We start from the raw sequence: 21,033 nt of genomic DNA, 5'->3' as shown, positions 1-21,033 counted from the left end.
CCTATTGGAAAGCTGTGGGCTGTGAGGTTCCCGTGTAGGCTCTGCAGCCAGACTCATGGTGCACCACCAGGAGAGCAGGAAACTACCCCTGCATTGGGGACTCCAGCCGCGACCTGGCTATCATTCAGCTGGCACCAAAGCCTCTTGGAATGTCATAATTGAGCTTATGTCATTCGTGCTCCATTTTCAAAGCAACAGAGCTGAGTAGAAGATGAGAGATTAAAATCTGTCCCACTAAAAATTTAGTCAGGAGAGGCTATTCCATATCACATCCCATAAATTGGTTATCTAATTTGTACGTTTCTGCTAATAGTCTGGGAAAAAAAAATCATCATTGATTCCTCAGGAGGAGAATAAGCAGAAATATATGGGGCAATGAAAAAATCCAATAGGAGAAGACTCAGCCACAGAACCATGTGCCTCTAAGATTCTTGCTAAGACTGAAGATTTAAAAGATGGAATTTTTCGTGCATATCTCTTGACATTCTAAAAGTTTAAAATAAACATAAAGAAACATTTTTAAGTGATGTATTGAATTCTGACCTTTTAAAAAGTCATGTCCTCCTGCTTCCCCATAAATCTGTGAACTTTCTGGACCAGTCCATTTATTGTAGTACCCAAACACAATCCTAGAAACCCAGTACTTTCTGAGAGAAAAATCATCTTCTACACAAATAAAGAATTTCAAGTAACGTAGAAATTTTTGAAGACAAAAAATGTGGAATCCTGTTATTTTACTCACCATGTGGAGAATAGACTCGTAAATTAATGGGTATGGGGGAAATGCCTTTATTCATTCCAGTCACTCGATCTGTTTCTGCTTCAATCTCATGACGAACTTCATCAAAATCTGTAAATTTTTTTCCTTTGCAATGTAGAAATTCAGCATATTCTACAAAAGACAAATTAACACAATTTACAATCCATGCACTCTTGCAACAATTATAAGGAAACAACATTTCTTTACCAACAAGTCAAAGTATCCCATTTTGTCTCCTCAGCCATTAAAATGAGAGAATACAGCAGTTACTAAGAAACACAGCAAATCCTTTAGAAATATTAAACACAGTACAAATGCTAAATTTACTAATTTTCAGATGAGCAATTAAATACTAAAAGCAGTCTTTAAATCATCCTGTCTGTTAAATAATTTAAGGAGAATTTTGGCCTTCCAAATGATAAAGCAAACAGCATCAGATTGTTAAAGAAATTAAGTCTGAAGTACATACAACGTCTGTCTAATCCTATTAGCATGCCCTTTCTCAATATCACCACTTTATTAAGAGGAAATTCTAAGTTATATAAACGTAGCTTCAGAAGGCAAGACAATTCAGAAACAAAATGTAGTTAATTCTTTAAAAAGAAATAATATCTTCGCTTTAAAATATACTATTCAAGATACCACATCAACTTGTATCATTAAAAAGATAATTTCCCAAGCAAAAAGAATTTTAGATCAAAGAAAATACCTATTTCCAATCTGAAAAAAAAAAAAATCAGTGTCTGCGGAAGTAGGAAAAACTATATATATTAACAGAAAATTAGATTAAATTTCAATAACATCTTACTCACTGTTGTACTATCGATTTCTAGTCCTGCCTTCAGAAGTATCAAGTATATCACACAACCCAAAAAGTAAACTGATACTTTAAAAAAATAGACTTAAAAAAATTATAATCTTAATAAGAGAATAAATCTTAAGAAATATTTTCGTTTATCTAATAACTAGCTGAAGAACTGCCACACCGAACTGAGACTAAGGCTAAGCGTCTGGAGCCCCGATGTCAGCAGGGACAGTTCCTGGCAGTCTTTTCACCATCTCCACCATCAACATTTAACCTTCAGCCCCTGTGGTAAAGCCAACAGGGAGACAAACTCTAAGATGTCTTCAAGCATTTTAGCAGCAGTTAACACAGGCAGCATGAAATGGCGCTGGTCTGTATTTAAAGAAGGAAAAGACAGAGATGGGAAAGATGGCTTCAAGCTGCAGTGCCTAAAAAAGAAAACGAGGTTTGAACTGGGTCCTCAAGAGTGGGGAGGGTTTCGGGGTGCAGAGAAAGCAAGGTCTTTCAGGGAATCCGAGAATTTTAACAGCCTTACACACCCTGGGCCGGCTACCATCCAGCCCCTGTACAGAAATATCCACTGATGGAAAACTGAGGCTTTGGAGTCCGGGAATAAAACTCTTATTTGGGGGGGGGGGGGGGATATTTTTTTTTTTCTTTTTGGAGCCCATATAGGGCTTGAACTCACGACCCTGAGATGGAGACTTGAGCTGAGATCAAGAGCCCGACGCATAACCAACTGAATCATCCAGGCACCCCAGAAAATATTTAACAAAGTCTGAAATCTGCTTTCTGATCCTATTTCCTCGGTCCAATTTGGCCCCCTGGAGCTACTCAGGCAAGGTCTTCCTCCCTGTAGAAAGGCCGGGCTGAATCTACGGCCTGGCACCAGGAGCCCATCTTCCTCCCGGGCTTCTCTCGCCAGCTTCCCATGCTTGTCCCATCCGTTGCTCAGGCCTCCTCGCGGCCAAGGTCATAGCTTCTGAAGTGGACCAACCAGTTTATGCTTTAATTTCCCAAAGAACTGCAATGACCTAACGTTTCAGCTGTTAGAATGACAGAGGCTTTTCTTCACTTCAGTCTTTCCTATCAATGTAGATAGACATGAATAGTTTCGTTCTTAGTTTTTACATACAAAATGCGTCCCTCTCTGAAAAAGGGCAAGCTGAGGCCCCCACAGTCCGTTCCTCAGTAGTGACGGTATACACAGTGGCGCTTCAGCAGGCTTCAGAATTCTGGCCGAAGGGACGACTGCATCTTCCGGCATGTTCCTTCCCATGTTCACACTCACAGGTGCTGTTTGTATTGGCATCTAAATTCCCAGAAGATACAGCCTTGATTTTATTTACCTAACCCAGGGGATTGGCCAATATCATGGAAATAAAGAGTTTAAGGATAAGCAGGAGATAAAACAATAAGAAAAATAAGGACGAGCAAAGGCTGTCAGATCCCAGAAAACAAAAATTAACACGTAAAAAGGAGTCATAAATAATTTATAAGAAACGGAACTGTACTTTTTCAGTTCAATATATTTTTTGGAAAAGGCATACTTGAGGACTTACAGCTATCATAAATATTACTTTTATAAAAGCAAGAAGGTTCTGGATCAGAGACTATATTTTCAATTATGCTGCCAATCAATAATTCAAGTAACACAACTGTCGATTTCTCTCTTCACCACTAGATGGCGCCTACTTGCTTTCTCTGTAGGAAAGCAATGCCCTTCCAGAATGCTGCAAAATCAATGCAATTTTCAAATTAGATTCAAATTCATGCTTGGTCTCCTAAAAATGCTTTTATTTTGAAATTGAGAAATTAGAATTGTGCAGGGCCATCTCAAGCCTCTGCATCTTTTTAAGGATAGGATCCCGCAGAGAGATTTAAAGATGCTGGTATTCATTTATTTATCCAACTAATATTTTCGAGCTCATACTATTCACCACACACTATCTTAGAAATTGCAGAGAAGAGGGACACCCGGATGGCTCAGTCAGTTAAGCGTCTGCCTTCAGCCCAGGTCATGATCCCGGGGTCCGGAGATGGAGCCCCACAGTGAGCTTCTTGCTCAGCCCGGGAGCCTGCTTCTCCCTCCGCCTGCTGTGCTCTCTCATCTCTCTGACAAATAAAATCTGAAAGGAAGGAAGGAAGGAAGGGGGGAGGAAGGAAGAAATTGCAGAGGAGAAAAAACAAGTCTAACCTGGTGAAGCTTAAATTCGAATGAAATGAAAGAGTGTGCCAGACGAGAGATGCTCTGGAGACAACGGAATGGTGGGGGGGACATTAAATGCTAGGGCAGGAGGACTGGTGTGTTACATGTTTTGATTGAGGAAAGCTGCTCTGATATGACAAAGTGACATCTGAGCACAAGCGGAAGGGAGGAAGGGAGGAAGCAATGCTTCATATAGGAGTGTCCCAGCAGAGTCCCTGAACCGGAAGCATAGGGGAAGGACAGCAAGGCCGACAGGCCTGAATGACAGAGTATATCGGCGGAGGGGCGGGTGATGAGGTCAGAGCTGTGGTGCAGACCTGGACTGTGTCCAGCCCGTGGGACTTTAATTTTTACTCTGAACAAATGGTGGACAACTGGAAAGGCTCGGGGTAGAGCAGGGACGTGATGCAACCCAGGCTTTGAAGAAATTACTGTGGCTGCTGTGCTGAGAACAGACACCGAGAGTAAGACAGGGAGCTGGCTCCTGAGAGTGGAGGTGAGAGGTGATGGGGCTTGGACCAGGGCAGCAGCAGTGGGAGTGGTGAGAAGTGGCTCAATTCTCATGTGTTTTGAAGGAAAAACCAATAGGACTTGCTGATGATCGAAGGTGGGGTACTGGAGAAAGACAGGAGAGTCAAAAAACAACTTCCTGGAGTTTGACCTCAGCAATGGGGAGAATTTTGAAATAGGGAAGACTGAAAGGAAGAGGTTGGGGAGATGCGGGGGGGGGGGGGCGGTTGGGAATCCGGAGTCTGGCTGCAGACCTAGGACGCCTGTACTGCCCGGGGAGGGGTTGGGAATCTGGAGTCTGGCTGCAGACCTAGGACGCCTGTACTGCCCAGGGGGGGCGGTTGGGAATCCGGAGTCTGGCTGCAGACCTAGGACGCCTGTACTGCCCAGGGGGGGTTGGGAATCCGGAGTCTGGCTGCAGACCTAGGACGCCTGTACTGCCCACTCCACGCGTACTGCCAAGTGGAGAAGCAGACCTGCTGCTAAGGGTTGAGGATTCCACAGCTCTAAGAGATACCTCACACTCAGTCATCTGTCAAGTGTTGATTTCCTCTGAAATTCTTCCACAAGAGGGCAGTCAAGCGCTTGAGGAAAAGGGCAGCTTTTTCTAATTAGCACAAAAATGCCTTTGGGACTAGATACATTAGCCTTTCATCCAGGGAGAAGTCCAGACTAGAAATATATATTTGTAATAGATTAAAGTCAGGCAAGGGGATGAGATCACTTAGTGAGAGAGTTAGCTGGGGAAGAGCACTGGGCCCTGGGTGTTCTGGGGTTTAGGGTCAGGAGAGAGTGAGAAGGAGTGGTCCGCAGGATGGGGAAACCCAGGAAGAGGTGACCCAAAGCCAAGTAGAAAGGGCTTTTCGTGAAGGTAAGAGACTTCCACTCCATCCAGTGCTGCCAACATGTTAAGGCAGATGAGAAGTAAGAATTAATCATAGAGCTGGGCGATCTGAGAGTCCTTCAGGAGGTGACAAGAGCTGCTACAGGGGAGTGAGGAGGTCTGATTGGAACAGATTAGGAAAGAAGGCGAGAAGAGAAAGTGGAGACTGATTGAGGACAATTGTTTAAAGTTTTGCGGTAAAGGAGAGGAAAGCCTTGAGAGGGCAGCTGGGGAGCTGGGGAGGGGTGAGGTCGGGGAGGGCTCCCTGAAGATGGGCAAACGGACAGCATGGTCCTGGCTGATGGCATTAATCCAGTACGAAGGGAAAGGTGACAATGCAGAACTGAAAAGAAAACAAGTGGTGAGAGATCTTAAGGTCAAGGGGACAAGACGCAGGAGAAAGGAGCATCCCAGCTCCTCTGTAAGAAGAGAAAGGAAATAGAACACTGGGAATTGACAAGACAAATCGGCAGCTCTGGCAGTGGAGGGAGCACGCGGAATTCGCCAGCCGAGAGCAGGAGTTTATGGTATTCGTCTGAAGCCATTTTATGCCTCTAAAAAACGTTTCTGTATATATTCTCACTAGTTAAACCCTACAAATCTTATTATTTCTACAACCAGATACATCACACATACACATACACACACACACTAAGTGACCTAGGAGTAACCATAGGAGGAATGCCAACTAGGTCTAATCTGTGTCCAGCATTCGGAAGAACCAATGGGACAGAAACCACAAAATCCATTTCTTTATGGTCCCAAAGAGCCTCTTAGAAAGCAACTCGGGCTACAGGACGTGCTCTGACTTGTCGGAAGGCAGCGACCTATTCGTAACCCGTCCACTACCCAGCTCTGCAGACTCACAGCTCTAGGTCCCCTTATCTCTGACAGTGCAGTGATATTGGTCGGACCACACATTCTACTTGCTCATTAGAAACACAAGTCATAATTTGTAGCTTCAGGGCTCTACTGCCAATAAGGTGTCCGCTCCCCCCACCGTGGACTGCAGACGGGAGGACAGCAGAGTGATACGCATATTTCGGAACAACTGAGCACAGGTGCTATTGAGGAAAATCATCAATCAGCTTCTACCATCACACAATCCTAAATAAATCTTTATCAGCAATGCAGAACTTCAAAGATACAGCTTTACTTCTCTGCTGTCCAAAAATACAATTACGAAGGGAAAATCTTGAAAAGGGTCACCACAAGAGTAACGGGTCACTTAACTATCCTCACTCCTGAAAGTGTTCATGTGAGTCTGGGGATGAAGGAAATTCTGACACCTAAAGTGGAATCTACAGGACGGGGTGTACGAGCTGACCAGTAGCTACATTTTTAAAGAGATAGTAAGCGTGTGTCTTCTGCTGCTTTTACACTACAGTGAACTAAACTGTCTGAAGGTCTAACAATCTCAGCTTACGGCTGAGGTATGTTCTTTTTCATAGAAAGGTAGCATTTCCAGTGGCACATCTTCCTTTGGCGTGTTCTCGGTGTTCCTTTCATTCTAAATGCTTGGTAGCTGGGGCTGGGAAATGGTCTCTCCCTCAAACAATTCCAGACTTCAGCCCAAGTTCAATTTGCACAGAAAGTGATTAAATTTCTTAGCCATAGGTTCATATGAAGGCAGAAGGCTATGTGCATGTTAGCACGGAAACCCTGATAATGCATCTGTGAAATTCTACTGTGTAGCAGGATAACCTGTCTTGCTAAAACTCATAGTATGTTTTCAGTTCTGCAATTATTTTACAAGAACTGAGTCTTATTGACTCCCAGTTTTAAAAATCATCCCTGTTTCCTCAGTGTTAAAAACAGCTTAGGTTTGAAGCAAAAGTTACGACACATTTTTATATCAAACAGGAATTGGGGAGGAGAGAAGGGTATTAAAAAATCAAAGCTATCACTCTTCTTTATTTTTATTTCCCTGTAAAACATTTTAGCACTGTCATCTCTAATGGTCATGGAAAACAAATTATGCTAGGTTAAACAACTGACAAGTTGTTTGGGGGAAGGATAGGATGGTTTATGCCTGGGCAGCATTCCAATCATCTGTGAAAAGCACAGCATGACCATGAGAATTTAAATATTTCCAATATGCCCCTTCCATGTGGAAAAACATGAATGTGTTTCAATTAATCGAGCTTAAGTAATTATGGAACATATGCACATAATCTCTTGTCAATCTTTATTCTAAGAACTGGGGTCCTCAATACTTTAGTTGGGGTCGTATTTCTGAAGTGTTTTAATAGCAATGTTCTGTGAGAGCAGGGCTCCAACAAAAATAGAGGGTCGCATATAGGAGGTAGCTTTCAACGTTACTAGCTAAATTCACTCACTGTAAATTGTCTGTGTCTGACTATATTTAAAAACACACTTCTTCAAGGAAAGAGGCTACATTTTACTCATCTGTGTTTCCCCAATGCCTATCATATTTAGAGTAAAGAACATCTGTGGATTTCTTCCTTCTCTAAAGCAGGCCACTTTGCATACCATGGATCAATGTCAGTTAAAAAAAAAAAAAAAAAAAAAATGTTTCCCTCCAGCCTTCAGGTCATCCCAAATTGAAAGCAAGGTTCTAGAACTGTGGCTGAATAAGCAACAGGGTGAATCAGATGTGAATGTTAGAGATCCAGGTTTGAAGTAGAACTCAACTATGTCCCTAAGGTAAACATGAGAAGTCAAGCAACCGGGGGGCGTTGGGGTGGAGATAAGGAAATCTTAAAAAGCTAACAACCTGAGAGGGTCCAGTGGAGGGTGAAATGTCAAAGTCTCAGCACAAGGGTCAAGAACAGTGGGGGCAGGATGGGAATAAAGAGGGCCAAACAGACAAAAACAGACCAAATGTGGGTGCCAAGCGAGTATCAGAGACCAGATACAAAACACTAGCATCTAGGATCAGGGTTCTGGTACTCCAGAGGCAGAGGAGGAGATCAAGACAGAACTCCAGACCCAAGTGAGCCAGAGGATAATCAGGCAGAAGACCAAGATGCTAACTCGATCACAGAACAGAAGATAGAGACTTTTTCACTGGATACAAAGCCAAAGCCACTTCTGTAGACCTCAGGGTGAAGAGAGAGGTCTATCAGTGCTCCCTTGATATTTACAGCTCAACAAGGTCCTTTACAGTCTTCATGCCTAAGAGCTGGGTGGTTCTAAAGCCTGGGCTGGGGCTGACCCTGCATGTGAGAGTTAAGTGGCCCCAGTCACTGAAGGAGTGCTGGCACACGAACCCAAGGCCAGCAAGTGACAGAAATCCCTCCGGCAATAAGAACCGTATGAATGTCCCACCACAAGTATCCAAAAAAAATCAGAATCAGCAGCTATCATACCTAAATAGCTCGATTTACTCCCATACTTTTTCAAAGGATCTCAAAGAGTATAAAAAAAATCAACTCTATTTCATCCTCTTGGTTTCATATAAAACACAATCAAGAGATAAACTATATTTCAAACACAGAAACCGAACAAGAAGCACATCAAACACTTGGCCAAAACATTACAAAACGAGTAAGCGTTCTAAGTCTCAGCAGCTCTGACGTGACTTTCCTCCTCCACCTCAGAACGACCTCTTCTATGACGCGCATTACTCGGCTTTCCCGACCGCCCTCTTTCCCCGCTGGCTGCTCCTTCTCCATGCTCTTTGCTCGCTGTTTCTCCCCTTCCTCTCCTGCGCTTCCAAACATGGAATACTGCTAGACTTCCAGAAGGAAATCTGTCCATCTCTATCCTCTCCCTAGTTGATCTCATCTACCTAATGGCTTTAAAATTCATATATATACATATATATAATATGTTCACATATATACATTAATATATATATATATATATATAGACACACACACATATATATTCAAATTCATCTCAAGCACTCATTTCTCCCCTGAACTTGACTTCTCTGTATCCAACTCTAATGCTTACTTGGCACTTCCACTTGGATGTCTAATAGATATCTCAAAATTAGCATGTCCAAACCCAACTGTAATCCCCACTTAGTTCCCCTCCCGTCCTCCCCGCTGGCTCCTCCTCCAGGCCTTCTACGTCTCAGTTACTGAACTACCATTACCCCAGGTGCTCAAATCCGAAACCGAACTATTTTTGCATCCCTCTTTTCCTTGGCTCTCTCCCAAACATCCTCTCGCTGCCCCCTCTGTGGCCGTCCTCCCACGAAACTGGCACCACCGTAAAAACATCTGAACGGGTCCTCCTGATAGCACTCTTGCTCCCATTAACCCATTCTCCACCAAGCAGTTAGAGAGATCGGTCTAAAATCCTACGTCAGACCATGTCTCTGCCTTTTGAAAACCCTCTGCTAGTTTCCTAGTGCGGTCAGAAATATGCCAGTTCCTCACCCAGGTGTTCCAAGTCCTCGCCCGTCTGACCCCTGTCGACCTCTATTATCTGACACTGTCCCCACCTGCCACATCCAAATTTGCTTTCGCTGCAACAGCCTCCCTTCTGTCCAAGTTCACCCAATCCATTCCCCCATCAGGGCCTCCCTACAAACCGCTCCTCTTCTGGAATATACTCTCCCCAGACCTCTACATGTGGGGGGTCCTCCCTGTCATTAACTGCTCATCCAAAATACCACCTCTTTCGAGAGGCTTCCTTGACCAGGCAAGGAAAGTAGCAGCTTGATCACACTCTATCATGTCACCCAATTTCTTTTCATTAGAGTACATAATCATGATCTAAAGTTCTCCTTGTTTGTTTTTTATTGTCTCTCTTCATCCACAGGAACGTAAGTTCCTGAAAACAGGAACATTAGCTGCTAAACTCCCAAGTGCCCAAATACAGTGAGCTGCATCTACTAGGCAGTCAACACAGATTTGTTGAATTAAGGAACAAATAAAATGAATGAGTAAATAAATGGATCAACATACAAACACTGGAGGACACGAGGTTTGTGGATGTGGAAAAGGAAAATGATCCTAAATAAGGCTTTTGACATACAGAGTTTGACATATTTGAAATGTACAGTTAGAGTGTCCAGAAGTCAGCGGATATGGGTCTGGAGTTTTAGCCCAGGAGCTATAAAGGTGAGAGTCACAGGTACGTAAGTTGTTCACGCAAGGGATTGTTGAATATCAAATGACATGGAAATAATCCTTGGGTAGGTTCAAACTTTAAAAGCCAGGGAGAAGATAATTTGTCTGTAAAAGAGGCAGAAAGAGTGGCCAGAGAGATAGCAGAAAAGTCTGAAGTACTTGGCATTATGGAAGCCAAAAGAATAAAGCACGCATCAAGAAAGAGGAGTGCAATGGATAATGTTAAAAGCTGTTAAAGGGCAAGGGAAATACGCAGAGATGGTTATAGGAATTGGGCATGTGTTATGTAGTTTCCCGCACCCTTAAACAATGTTCTGTGAGTAACTTAAATGTGTATTACTTCAATGATTTTTGCTATAGATTACTTTGCTTAGTTAAAAATTATTTTCATTTTTTATTTTATTAAGTCTGTTACTCTAATTCCAGTATAGCTGACATACGGTGTTACATTAGTTTCAATATACTGCTTTAGCCTTTTTACACTTTTCTCTCTGTGTCCTTTCGCTTGCAGTCAAGTTTATAATTGTCACTTCTTACTGTTAGCAATGTCTCTGTTTTTAAGAACATTCCCATTCTAACTTGCAGATTTATGTTTTACTCTAGAATGAAAAGTCCAGTAACCTAGTGTATATGGTCTGAGTCTAAAGAAATGAAAAAGTCCTGGGCACCTGGGGGGTTCGGTCGGTTAGGTGTCCGCCTTCAGCTCGGGTCATGACCCCGGGATCCTGAGACTGAGTCCCGTGTTGGGCTCCCTGCTCAGTGGGGAGTCTGCTTCTCCCTCTGCCATTTCCCATGCTCATGCTCACTTTCTCTCTCTCTCTTCCTCTCTCTCAAACTCACAAAAAAAAAAAAAAAAAAAAAAAAAAAATCTTTAGGGGGGAAAAAAAAGAAACAAACAAAAAAGTCCAGAGTAAGTCCACAACCATACAATGCCTGAGCTTTAAATCATAGACTTTGTAATATTAAGTTTGACTACCCAAGGCTTTTTTTTGTCTCCTCCCAATAATCAGCAAAGTTTAGAAACTGGAAATATAAAAAAGAGGTTTTCAGGTAAGCACATTATTACAATAATATTTACGAGTAATTGAATAGGGTCACGTGGGTGGCTCAGTCAGTTTGGCAGCGACTCTTTGTTTTGGCTCAAGTCATGATTTCAGGTCCTGGGATCAGGCCCCTTGTTGCGCTCTGTGCTCAGCAAGAGTCTGCCTGAGGAACCCTCTCCTTCTGCCCGCCTCACTCACCCTCACTCACTCTCTCTCTAAAATAAATGAAATAAATCTTTTTAACAAAGGAATAATTGAATATAAAAATTCAGAAACAGCAAATGATGCAATATCATTCTTTGCTTTAATAACACAAAAAATAAGGTAATCTGCCAAGTAAAAATTTGTAGGGTAATTAAAAGTGAAATGACTAGACTTTGTCATGAAAATTCAAGTAATCAAATTTCAATAGGAAAAATACAATACAAATTCTAATGCACAAAATGAAAATATTTTCACCTAAAACCTTACACACAAAGAATAAAGTTTATAAATGAGATTTAGTAGCAATTATCAGAATTACAAGTATATAAATATGTAACTAAAAAAATATTCTCAAAGAAAATGTCTGAGCTATAATATGCATTGCTAGCTACATTATAATATCTTAACTGCTTGATCAAAAACCTTTTCCATGAGGATGCACTTCTATGCACAAGTTGTAAGCATGCCATCTAAATATTTTATAAGATCTTGGTGCATTAGATAAGCTCCTCAAATGTCTTCATGGCCAGTTCTTGAAGGTCATGAAGCTCAACTAGAAACAGAACCAACTTAATTTTTGCCTATGGTAAAAGGTATGAATAGAAGTTCACTTTTTACATATGAATATTCAATTAATCCAATACCACTTGTTAAAAATACTACTCTTTCCACCTAATTGCTTTTGCACCTTTAAGAAAAATGAGCTGTGTATTTACCTGTAGGTCCTTTTTGAACGTTACTCTGTTCTACCAGCGTATTTGTCTGTCTTTATGCCAATGTCACACTATCTTGATTATCGCAGTTTTATAATCACTATTAAAAACAGGTTGTATTCATTCTCTAACTTTGTTACTAAGTTTTAAAGTCGTTTTGGCTACTCTGAGTCCTTTGCATTTGCTGTGAATTTTAGAACTACCTTGTCAATTTCTACAAAACAATATAATATTTGAATCTCCACAAATAGCAGTCTCCACAATATTACTCAGAAAAGGTTTCCTCCTCCACCCCACGTCTGTACGTACACACACAACATGTTTAGCTAAAAGCATAAGAATTTTCCATGGATGTCTGCTCTGCTAAATGCATTAGACTTTAACAAAACTACAGATTCTTATAACAGAGAGGTACATCTCCTCTAAACTCTATCTCATGAAAGCGATCAGTTCAATGTTGTTGGGGGTCATACAAAAATATCTATCACCTATGGCCCAAGCACTATCTAACTAGTCAGTATGGTATAGTTGCTAATGAGAAGACATATTTTTACAACAAAAGTCTGAACAAATAAAAATAAATACTGTATCTCGAATACAATGAAAACTCCCGGACATGATCCGAAAATACTTCATTTTCTTGTGCTTAGCTTTACTTCACTTTGCAGATGATGTTCTATTTACAAATAAAGGTTTGTGACAAAACCTCTAACAAACCTGGTCATTGGCACCATTTTTCCAACAGCATTTTCTCACTTTGTGTCTTCGTGTCATATTTTGGTAATTCTCACAACAGCTCAAACTTTTTCTTTACTGTTATATTTGTTATGATGATCTGTGATCAATGATCTTTCATGTTACTACTCTAATTGTTTTGGCATGCCATGAACCACAGACATAAAAGACAGCCAACTTCATCAGTAAACATTGTATGTTCTGACTGCTCAACCTATTGGCCAATCCCCCTGTGTCCTTCCCTCTCTGTGGGCCTCCCTATTCCCTGAGACACAACAATGTTGAGATCAGGCCAATTAATTACCCTCCAATGGCCTCAATAAGTGTTCAAGTAAGATTCACATGTCTCACACTTTAAATCAAAAGCTAGAAATAATTAAACTCAGTGAGGAAGGCATGCCGAAAGCTGAGACAGACTGAAAGCTGAGATAGGCCAAAAGCTAGGTCTCTTGCTCCAGACAGCCAAGTTGTGAATGCAAAGGAGAAGCTCTTGAAGTAAATTAAAAGTGCTACTCCAGTAAATGCATGAATGGTAAGAAAGCAAAATGGTGTCGTTGCTGATATGAAGAAACTTGTCATGGTCTGGATAGAAGATCGAACTAGGCCTATCATTCCCTTAAGCCAAAGCCCAATCCAGAGTAAGGCCCTAACTCTCCTCAGTCCTGTGGAGGCTCAGAGAGGTGAAGAAGCTGCACAAGCAAAGTCTGAAGCCAGCAGAGGTTGGTTCTTGAGAAATGAGGAAAGAAGTCTTCTCCGTAACATGCACATACAAAGTAAAGCAGCCAGTGCTGATGGAGAAGCTGCAGCAAATCATCCAGAAGATCGAGCTAAGATAATAGTGAAGGTGGCTTCTTTAAACAACAAATTTTCAGTGTCCACGAAGCAGTCTACTATTGGAGGATGATGCCATGTAAGACTTTCATAGCTGAAGGTAAGTCAGTCTCTGACTACAAAGCACCAAAGGACATGCTGAGGGCTAATACAGCTGCGAGACTTTAAGTTGAAGACAACGCTCATTTACCATATCCTGAAAACCCTAGAGCCCTCAACAAATATGCTAAATCTACTCTCCCTGTGCCCTAGAAATGGAACTTCAAAGCCTACAGAACAGTACATCATCTGCTTACAACATGGTTTACTGAGTATTTTCAGCCCACTGCTGAGACCTACTGCTCAGAAGAAAATATTCCTTTCAAAACATTACTGCTCCAAGATCTCTGATGGAGCTAGAGAGATTCAAGCTGCTTCCACGACTGCTAAAATCCATGCTGCAGTCCATGGGTCAGGAGTCATTTTGACTTTCAAGTCAAAATTTAAGAAATATGTTTTGTGAGGCTAAAGCTGTCACAGATAGTGATTCCTCTGATGGACCTGGGCACGGTACATTGAAAACCTTCTGGGAGGTATTCACCACTCTAGATGACATTGAGAACGTTGGTGATTCATGGGAGAAAAACAAAACATCATGATTAACAGGAGTTTGGAAGTTGATTCCAACCCTCACGGATGACTGACAGGTTCAAGACCTCAGTGGCAGAAGTAACTGCAGATGGGAAAGAAAGAGAAGAGAACTACAATGAGAAGTGGGGTTTGAAGACGGAACTGAATTGCTGCAATCTTATGACGAAACTTTAATGGACAGGGAGTTGCTTCTTAGGGATAAGCCCAGAAAGTGGTTTCTTCACTCCTAGTGAAGAGGCCATGAAAATTGTTGAAATGAAAACAAAGGACATAGAATACTACATAAACTGCTGGTAAAGCCACAGCAGGGTTTGAGAGAATTGACTACTGTGGGTAAAATGCTACAGAGAGATTTCTCCGGAAAGGAAGAGTCAGTCAATGGTGGCAAACTTCACTGCTGTGTTATTTTAGGAAACTGCCACATCCACCTCAACCTTCAGCAATCACCACCCCGACCAGTCAGCAGCCATCAACATGGAGGCCAGACCCTCCACCAGCAAAATGATTATTACAGCTTGCTGCAAACTCAGATGATGGGTAGCATTTTTAGCAATAAAATATTTTAAAATTACGGTGTGTACACTGGTTTTTTTAGACATAATGCTACTGCACACATAATAGACTATATAGTGTAAACGTAACTTTTATATTCACTGGGAAACCAAAAAATTTATTTGACTCACTTTATTGTGATATCTACTTTATTGCAGTGCTCTGGAACTAAACCCTGCAGTATCTCTAAGGTATGATATATTCACAATGGATGGCATAAAACTAAAATGAAAAGTAATTTCTTCTGACAAGATGCCTCTCTCTACGTGATGAGACGAGCACTGGGTGTTATACACAACTGATGAATTGTTGAACACGGCATCTGAAACTAATGATATACTATGTGTTGCTTAACTGAATTTTAAAAAAATAAGTAAAATGAAAAAAATAATGCTCTTTCCTAGAGTTAAAAAAATGCCTTTCTTTCATAAATTACAAAAATTATTCTATGACTCAGACAATAGTTAATTCAACCAGTACTTGAAAACTAAAAAGAAAAAGAAAAACTAAGTAGTCCCTATGCAGAAAACTCAATAGACCAGGTTGATTAGTGCACTAATTATCTAAATGAAGATAAGTAAATTTAAAATATTTTAAGATCTTCCTTAAGTGATTTTTGTTTTAATGCTAAGGGATTTTATAAGTAACATCTAACATTTAGTACATCCAATGCATTATGAGGTCAGCTTAAATGATGCTAACAGATATATACCTATATAGAAAAAACAAAATAAAGTTTTGATCTGAAACTCAGTACTATGGTTTTTCCAACTTAGATTGCATGTAAATTAATACTAAGCTACAACAGTCACCAATTATTTCAATAGGAACTTAAGTAATAGAAAGCTATCTCACAAGGACACTCAACTCCTCTATTTTTTTTTTTAAAGATTTTATTTATTGGGCGCCTGGGTGGCTCAGTGGGTTAAGCCGCTGCCTTCGGCTCAGGTCATGATCTCAGGGTGCTGGGATCGAGCCCCGCATCGGGCTCTCTGCTCAGCAGGGAGCCTGCTTCCCTCTCTCTCTCTGCCTGCCTTTCTGCCTACTTGTGTTCTCTCTCTGTCTAATAAATAAATAAAATCTTTTAAAAAAAATAAAAAAATCTTTAAAAGATTTTATTTATTTATGTATTTGAGAAAGATAGTGTACAAGCAGGGAGAGGGGCAGAGGGAGAAGGAGAGAAAGAATCCCAAGCCAACCACACAGAGTGTTACCTATTGTGGGGCTTGGTTCCCCAACCCTGAGATCATGATCCAAGCCAAAAATCAAGAACTGGACACCCAACCAACTGAGCCACCCAGGTGCCCCGTGTTTTGTTTCTCAGGATTTTTTTTTTTAAGATTTTGTTCACTTACCTCCTTTATTTTTTTTTAAGATTTTATTTATTTATTTGACAGACAGAGATCACAAGAGACAGGCAGAGAGAGAGGAGGAAGCAGGCTCCCCATGAAGTAGGGAGCCTGATGTGGGACTCGATTTCAGGACCCTGGGATCATTACCTGAGCCGAAGGCAGAGGCTTTAACCCACTGAGCCACCCAGGTACCCCATCACTCACTTCCTTTAAAAACAAGCTCAAGGGTGCCTGGGTGGCTCAGTTGGTTAAGCGTCTTACTCTTGGTTTCAGCTCAGGTCATGATCTCAGGGTCGTGAGATCCAGCCCCACATCAGGCCCCAGGCTGAGTGGGGAGCCTCTTGGTTTTCTCTTCCTCTCCCTCTCCTCTTGCTCTCTCTCTATGATTAAATATTTTTTAAAAAATAAAAAATAAAATGAGCTCAAACATGGGGATAATCAATAACTTCTACAAAACAAATAAAATTAAATGAGTTGAAAAATAACAAGCAGTAAATATATGAGAAATAAATTAAAATATATGAGAAAAAAATTACCTGGCTTGGAAAACAAACACACTCATTTTAGAGGGTGTTGAAATATGATTATATTTCATGGATCACGATGAATAATGCAAACTTAATAACTATGTATTAACTATTTGACCATCCAGATGTGTCATCATACTAAAAACCAATTTGAAAATATGCTCTATTATTTGATAAGCCCTCTTAGTAATTTCATTATGTTAGAAGAGCCCATCCAAAACAGCTGCATCCTGGGGCATGTGGGTGGCTCAGTCACTTAAGCATTTGCCTTCAGCTCAAGTCATGATCCCAGGGTCCTGGGATCGAGCCCTGCATCAGGCTTCCTGCTCAGTGGGGAGCCTGCTTCTTCCTCTCCCACGTTTCCTGAATGTGCTCTCTCTGTGTCAAATAAATAAAAGCTTTAAAAAAAAAAAAAAAAAAACAGGGGCACCTGGGTGGCTCAGTGGGTTAAGCCTCTGCCTTTGGCTCAAGTCATGATCTCAGGGTCCTGGGATGGAGCCCTGCATCGGGCTCTCTGCTCAGCGGGGAGCCTGATTCCTTCTTTTGATTACTTCTTTATTTCTGCCTACTTGTGACCATCTCTCTCCATCAAATAAATAAATAAAATCTTAAAAAAAAAAAAACCCACAAAAAGCAAATAGCTACATCCTCTTTAGACCAAGAAATCTACAAGTAGATCATCCCCTAAAGTAAAGTCGGTTTCCCCTTGTTAATATTCTCACAGAGTTATCTATGCCTGTACAGTATTTACAGTATTCTGTAGTAAAGAACATGACTGATTTTAAGACTTTGGAGTCAGACCTATGTTTGAAGGTTCTGCCATTTCTTCATCACGTGACGTGGAAAGTCTTTTAACTTGCCTATACTTCAGTTCCCACCTCTATACATGGAGTCTCTTTCACAGGTTACTGTGAGGAAAAGAACATGGCCGATTCCGCTTCTTTCACTAGAGTTCTCCCAGTGGCTGGTTATATGAGCTCAACAGATTTTTTTTAAAGGTTTTGTTTATATATTTCAGAGAGAGAGCACAAGCAGGGGGAGGAGCAGAGGGAGAGGGAGAAGCTGCCTCCCTGCTAAGCAAGGAGCCCAACATGGGACCATGAGATTAGGACGTGAGCCGAAGGCAGACAGACGCCTCACCAACTCAGCCCCCCAGGTGTCCCAGCTCAAAAAGCTTATATGACATCAAAGAATAAATGAATTAAAGGATTTAACACATAGTAAGCCCTTTTAAAAATATTCAAAGAAATTTTAAATAAATATGTAACAGCTAACCTAGATAGCAGAGGTCTTCGTTTCAGTGAGATTAAATAAATTCCCTAAGGTCACACAGGTAGGGGGTGGCAGTCCAGGATTTAAATGCAGACATTCAGACATCCTATACCAATCACAAGTGCTACCCTCTCTACCATGGTTCATATTTCTGGGGACCCTGGAACCTATTCCCTATAAAAATGTACAAATTTACATATACACACAGATCTTGGTATGATTATAGGGTGTTCACAGATACCTCAACCCTCTTCCTCACAGACTTACTTAAATTACCTTAATACTGGCTCCTGCAAACAAAAAATGGTTTGTACCATTATCATGATTATACTCTGTGCCTATCAAAATATTACCTAGCAAGTTCCTACTTAAATATCATTTCTACTAAAAACTTTCTTTGATTACTTCATGGACTGTGAGAAATGCTTTGCTCCTCTGAATTTTTTAGGGCTCTGTGAATGTACTACTCATGTGATTTTACAGGCAGAAAGAACCTTAGATTTTCCATGCAACGTAACATGTTTAATGACATTCACATAACATGTATTACATAGTATGGTCGCTTTATATATATCTTATCTCCAAAGCAATAAAGAAAGTACCCAGAGAGTAGGGACTACACCTGCTATAGCTTCAATGTGACATTCCCTAAGGATACAGGAATGATTTTTTTTTTTAATTAGTGAAAGAATGGCTAATTCTGAGTTAAAACTGAGCTACTATTCCCTATTTTTCAAAGACTCATGAGGCCCTGAAAGTCTCTTTGAGCATTTTAGAATTTCCAGTATCTTTTCCTCATTCAGTATTAATCAGCACTGTGGAGCAAAATCTTTTCCTGCACAATCTCTGTAGGATCTTTTTACGAGCCATCTCCTCCCACTCTGGTCTAATCGGTTATTGAGAGTAGCTCTGGATAAGAATCTTGAGAGTATGTTATTGTTCCCTGGACTTCATTTTAGCAAGAAGCTTAATACCACAAAAATATTACATTTTCAGTCTCCCAAAACCTAGTCTAGCTTTTGTGATAAAATTTTCTATTTCCTTTTGAACAGCTTTCAACTACACATTGTGCTTCTTAGGTTACAAAATTGTGACTGTCTTCCATTATGTAATACAATATTTCCTTTCAAATGAGAGTTGAGTTTTCTGGCCAGACAAAAATTTATCACTTATTAAGAAACTATAGGGGCACCTGGGTGGCTCAGTGGGTTAAGCCTCTGCCTTCAGCTCGGGTCATGATCCCAGGGTACTAGGATCAAGCCCCACATCGGGCTCTCTGCTCAACGGGGAGCCTGCTCCCCCCCTCTCTCTCTCTACCTGCCTCTCTACCTGCTTGTGATCTCTGTCTGTCAAATAAAAAAATAAGATCTTAAAAAGAAAGGAAGAAACTATAGGGGACATGAAGTCTTAAGCCAGCATTCATAATCTTGAAGAACTTACCCAAACTAGAAAAAGAAGACAAAGTTGTGAAAATTAAGCAAAAGATTTAATAAAATTTCAAGATAGAAAATACTGTCATAGGTAATTGACGAATAAATGGAGTACCTTGCCCTCTGAGGCTTTAGCAAAGGGAAGAGTCTTTAGGCTGGAGTGGTCTGCAAAGGATTTCTGGAAAGAGCTGAGTCTGAGTAGATTTAGGGGGATAGACAGAACTGGGCAAATACCAAGAAGAGAAAAGAGAACATTAAAAATTTTCTGTAAACAGGGGCACCCGGGTGACTCAGTCAGTTAAGCATCTGCCTTCAGCTCGGAACATGATCTCAGGGTCCTGGGATGGAGCCCCAAATCAGGCTCCCTGCCCAAGTGGGGCATCTGCTTCTCCCTTTCTCTTTGTCCCTCCTCACCACTTGTGCTTTCTCCCTCTCTCTCTCTCTTTCTTTCTCTCTCTCTCTCTCAAATAAATAAAATCATTTTTTAAAAATGATAACAGAAGTACCAAAGTGGAAAGCCAAATGAGAATTGGGAGCAAACCAGCTGGGCAAATAATAACAAAACATCCAATTAAAAAAATATCTATGGAATGAATGTAAACTAAAGCACTTATAGAGAAGAACAAGAGACAGAGTGCACCTCTCTTTCTGGATAAATATTAAACGAGATGTTGTACATAGAGCATTTGCACAGTGTCCATCCCACACTAGGCATATAGAGAATGTAAACCATCAGGAGGGAGGATGGCAGCAGAGTAGGAGAACCTTAGGCTCGCCCTGTTCCATGAACACAACTAGATAACTATCAAATCATCCTAAATACCCCAGAAATCAATCTGAAGACTGGCAGAATAACTCTATAACTAAAGGTGTAAAGCAGAGGCCACACTCAAGAAGGTAGCAAATGTGGAAACCCAGTGTGGGAGAGAACTGGACTGTGGCTGGGACTGTGAGAAGGGAGCTACCGTCACAGAGAAGGGCAAGAAACAGACCGGCACAGAGGCGAGGGGAGGGGGAAAACAAATCCTCATAGCAATTGGCTTGGAAAGCAAGAGGACCTGAATTTTGTGAGTTCTTGCAACCAGTGGGGCTTAAAGCCTAGAGTTTTAAAGGTCAGCACGCTTGGCTCTGGGAGAGCTCGGAGGACATTGGGGCTGCTCTTGGGGAAAAGGCAGGGCAAACAGCCCAGGGACATACAAGTGTGGAAACAGTGATCTGAAGAGCACCTGAGCACACAGTGGGGAGGTCATCTATTCTTCTCAGAGCATGTCCCAGAGAGGCGGCGTTCACAGAGAGGCTCCTCTGGGAGCAGAGGGCATACAGCACACTTTGGAGACACTCACCAGGTCTGGGGAACAGGGAACACTATACTGCAGGGCACTACAGGACTGCTCAAGAACAAGAGACAGAGCGGACTTTCCCAACACAGAGCCTTAGATAAAATGAGAAGACCAAAGAATTTGTTCCAAACGAAAGAACAGGACAAGGTCACAGCTGGACATCTAAGCAAAACAGATACAAGTAACATG

At 41.3% G+C, this 21,033-nt stretch overlaps 1 protein-coding gene across 2 annotated transcripts in view; it reads right to left on the bottom strand.

The window, feature by feature from the left end:
- The window catches only part of DNM3 (dynamin 3), a 533,795-nt gene that overhangs the window by 397,289 nt on the left and 115,473 nt on the right, over positions 1–21,033 (bottom strand). For both annotated transcript variants that reach the window (XM_059147002.1, XM_059147003.1), the window contains exon 3: positions 743–892. In XM_059147002.1, the coding sequence (XP_059002985.1) occupies positions 743–892 (150 nt within the window). The remainder of the gene's footprint in view (positions 1–742; positions 893–21,033) is intronic.

Source organism: Mustela lutreola, chromosome 14 (genome assembly GCF_030435805.1).
Source record: "Mustela lutreola isolate mMusLut2 chromosome 14, mMusLut2.pri, whole genome shotgun sequence".
In the NCBI taxonomy this organism is placed as follows: Eukaryota; Metazoa; Chordata; class Mammalia; order Carnivora; family Mustelidae; genus Mustela; species Mustela lutreola.
The sequence above is the reverse complement of the archived record's forward strand: the minus strand, read 5'-3'. Positions and strand labels throughout refer to the sequence as shown.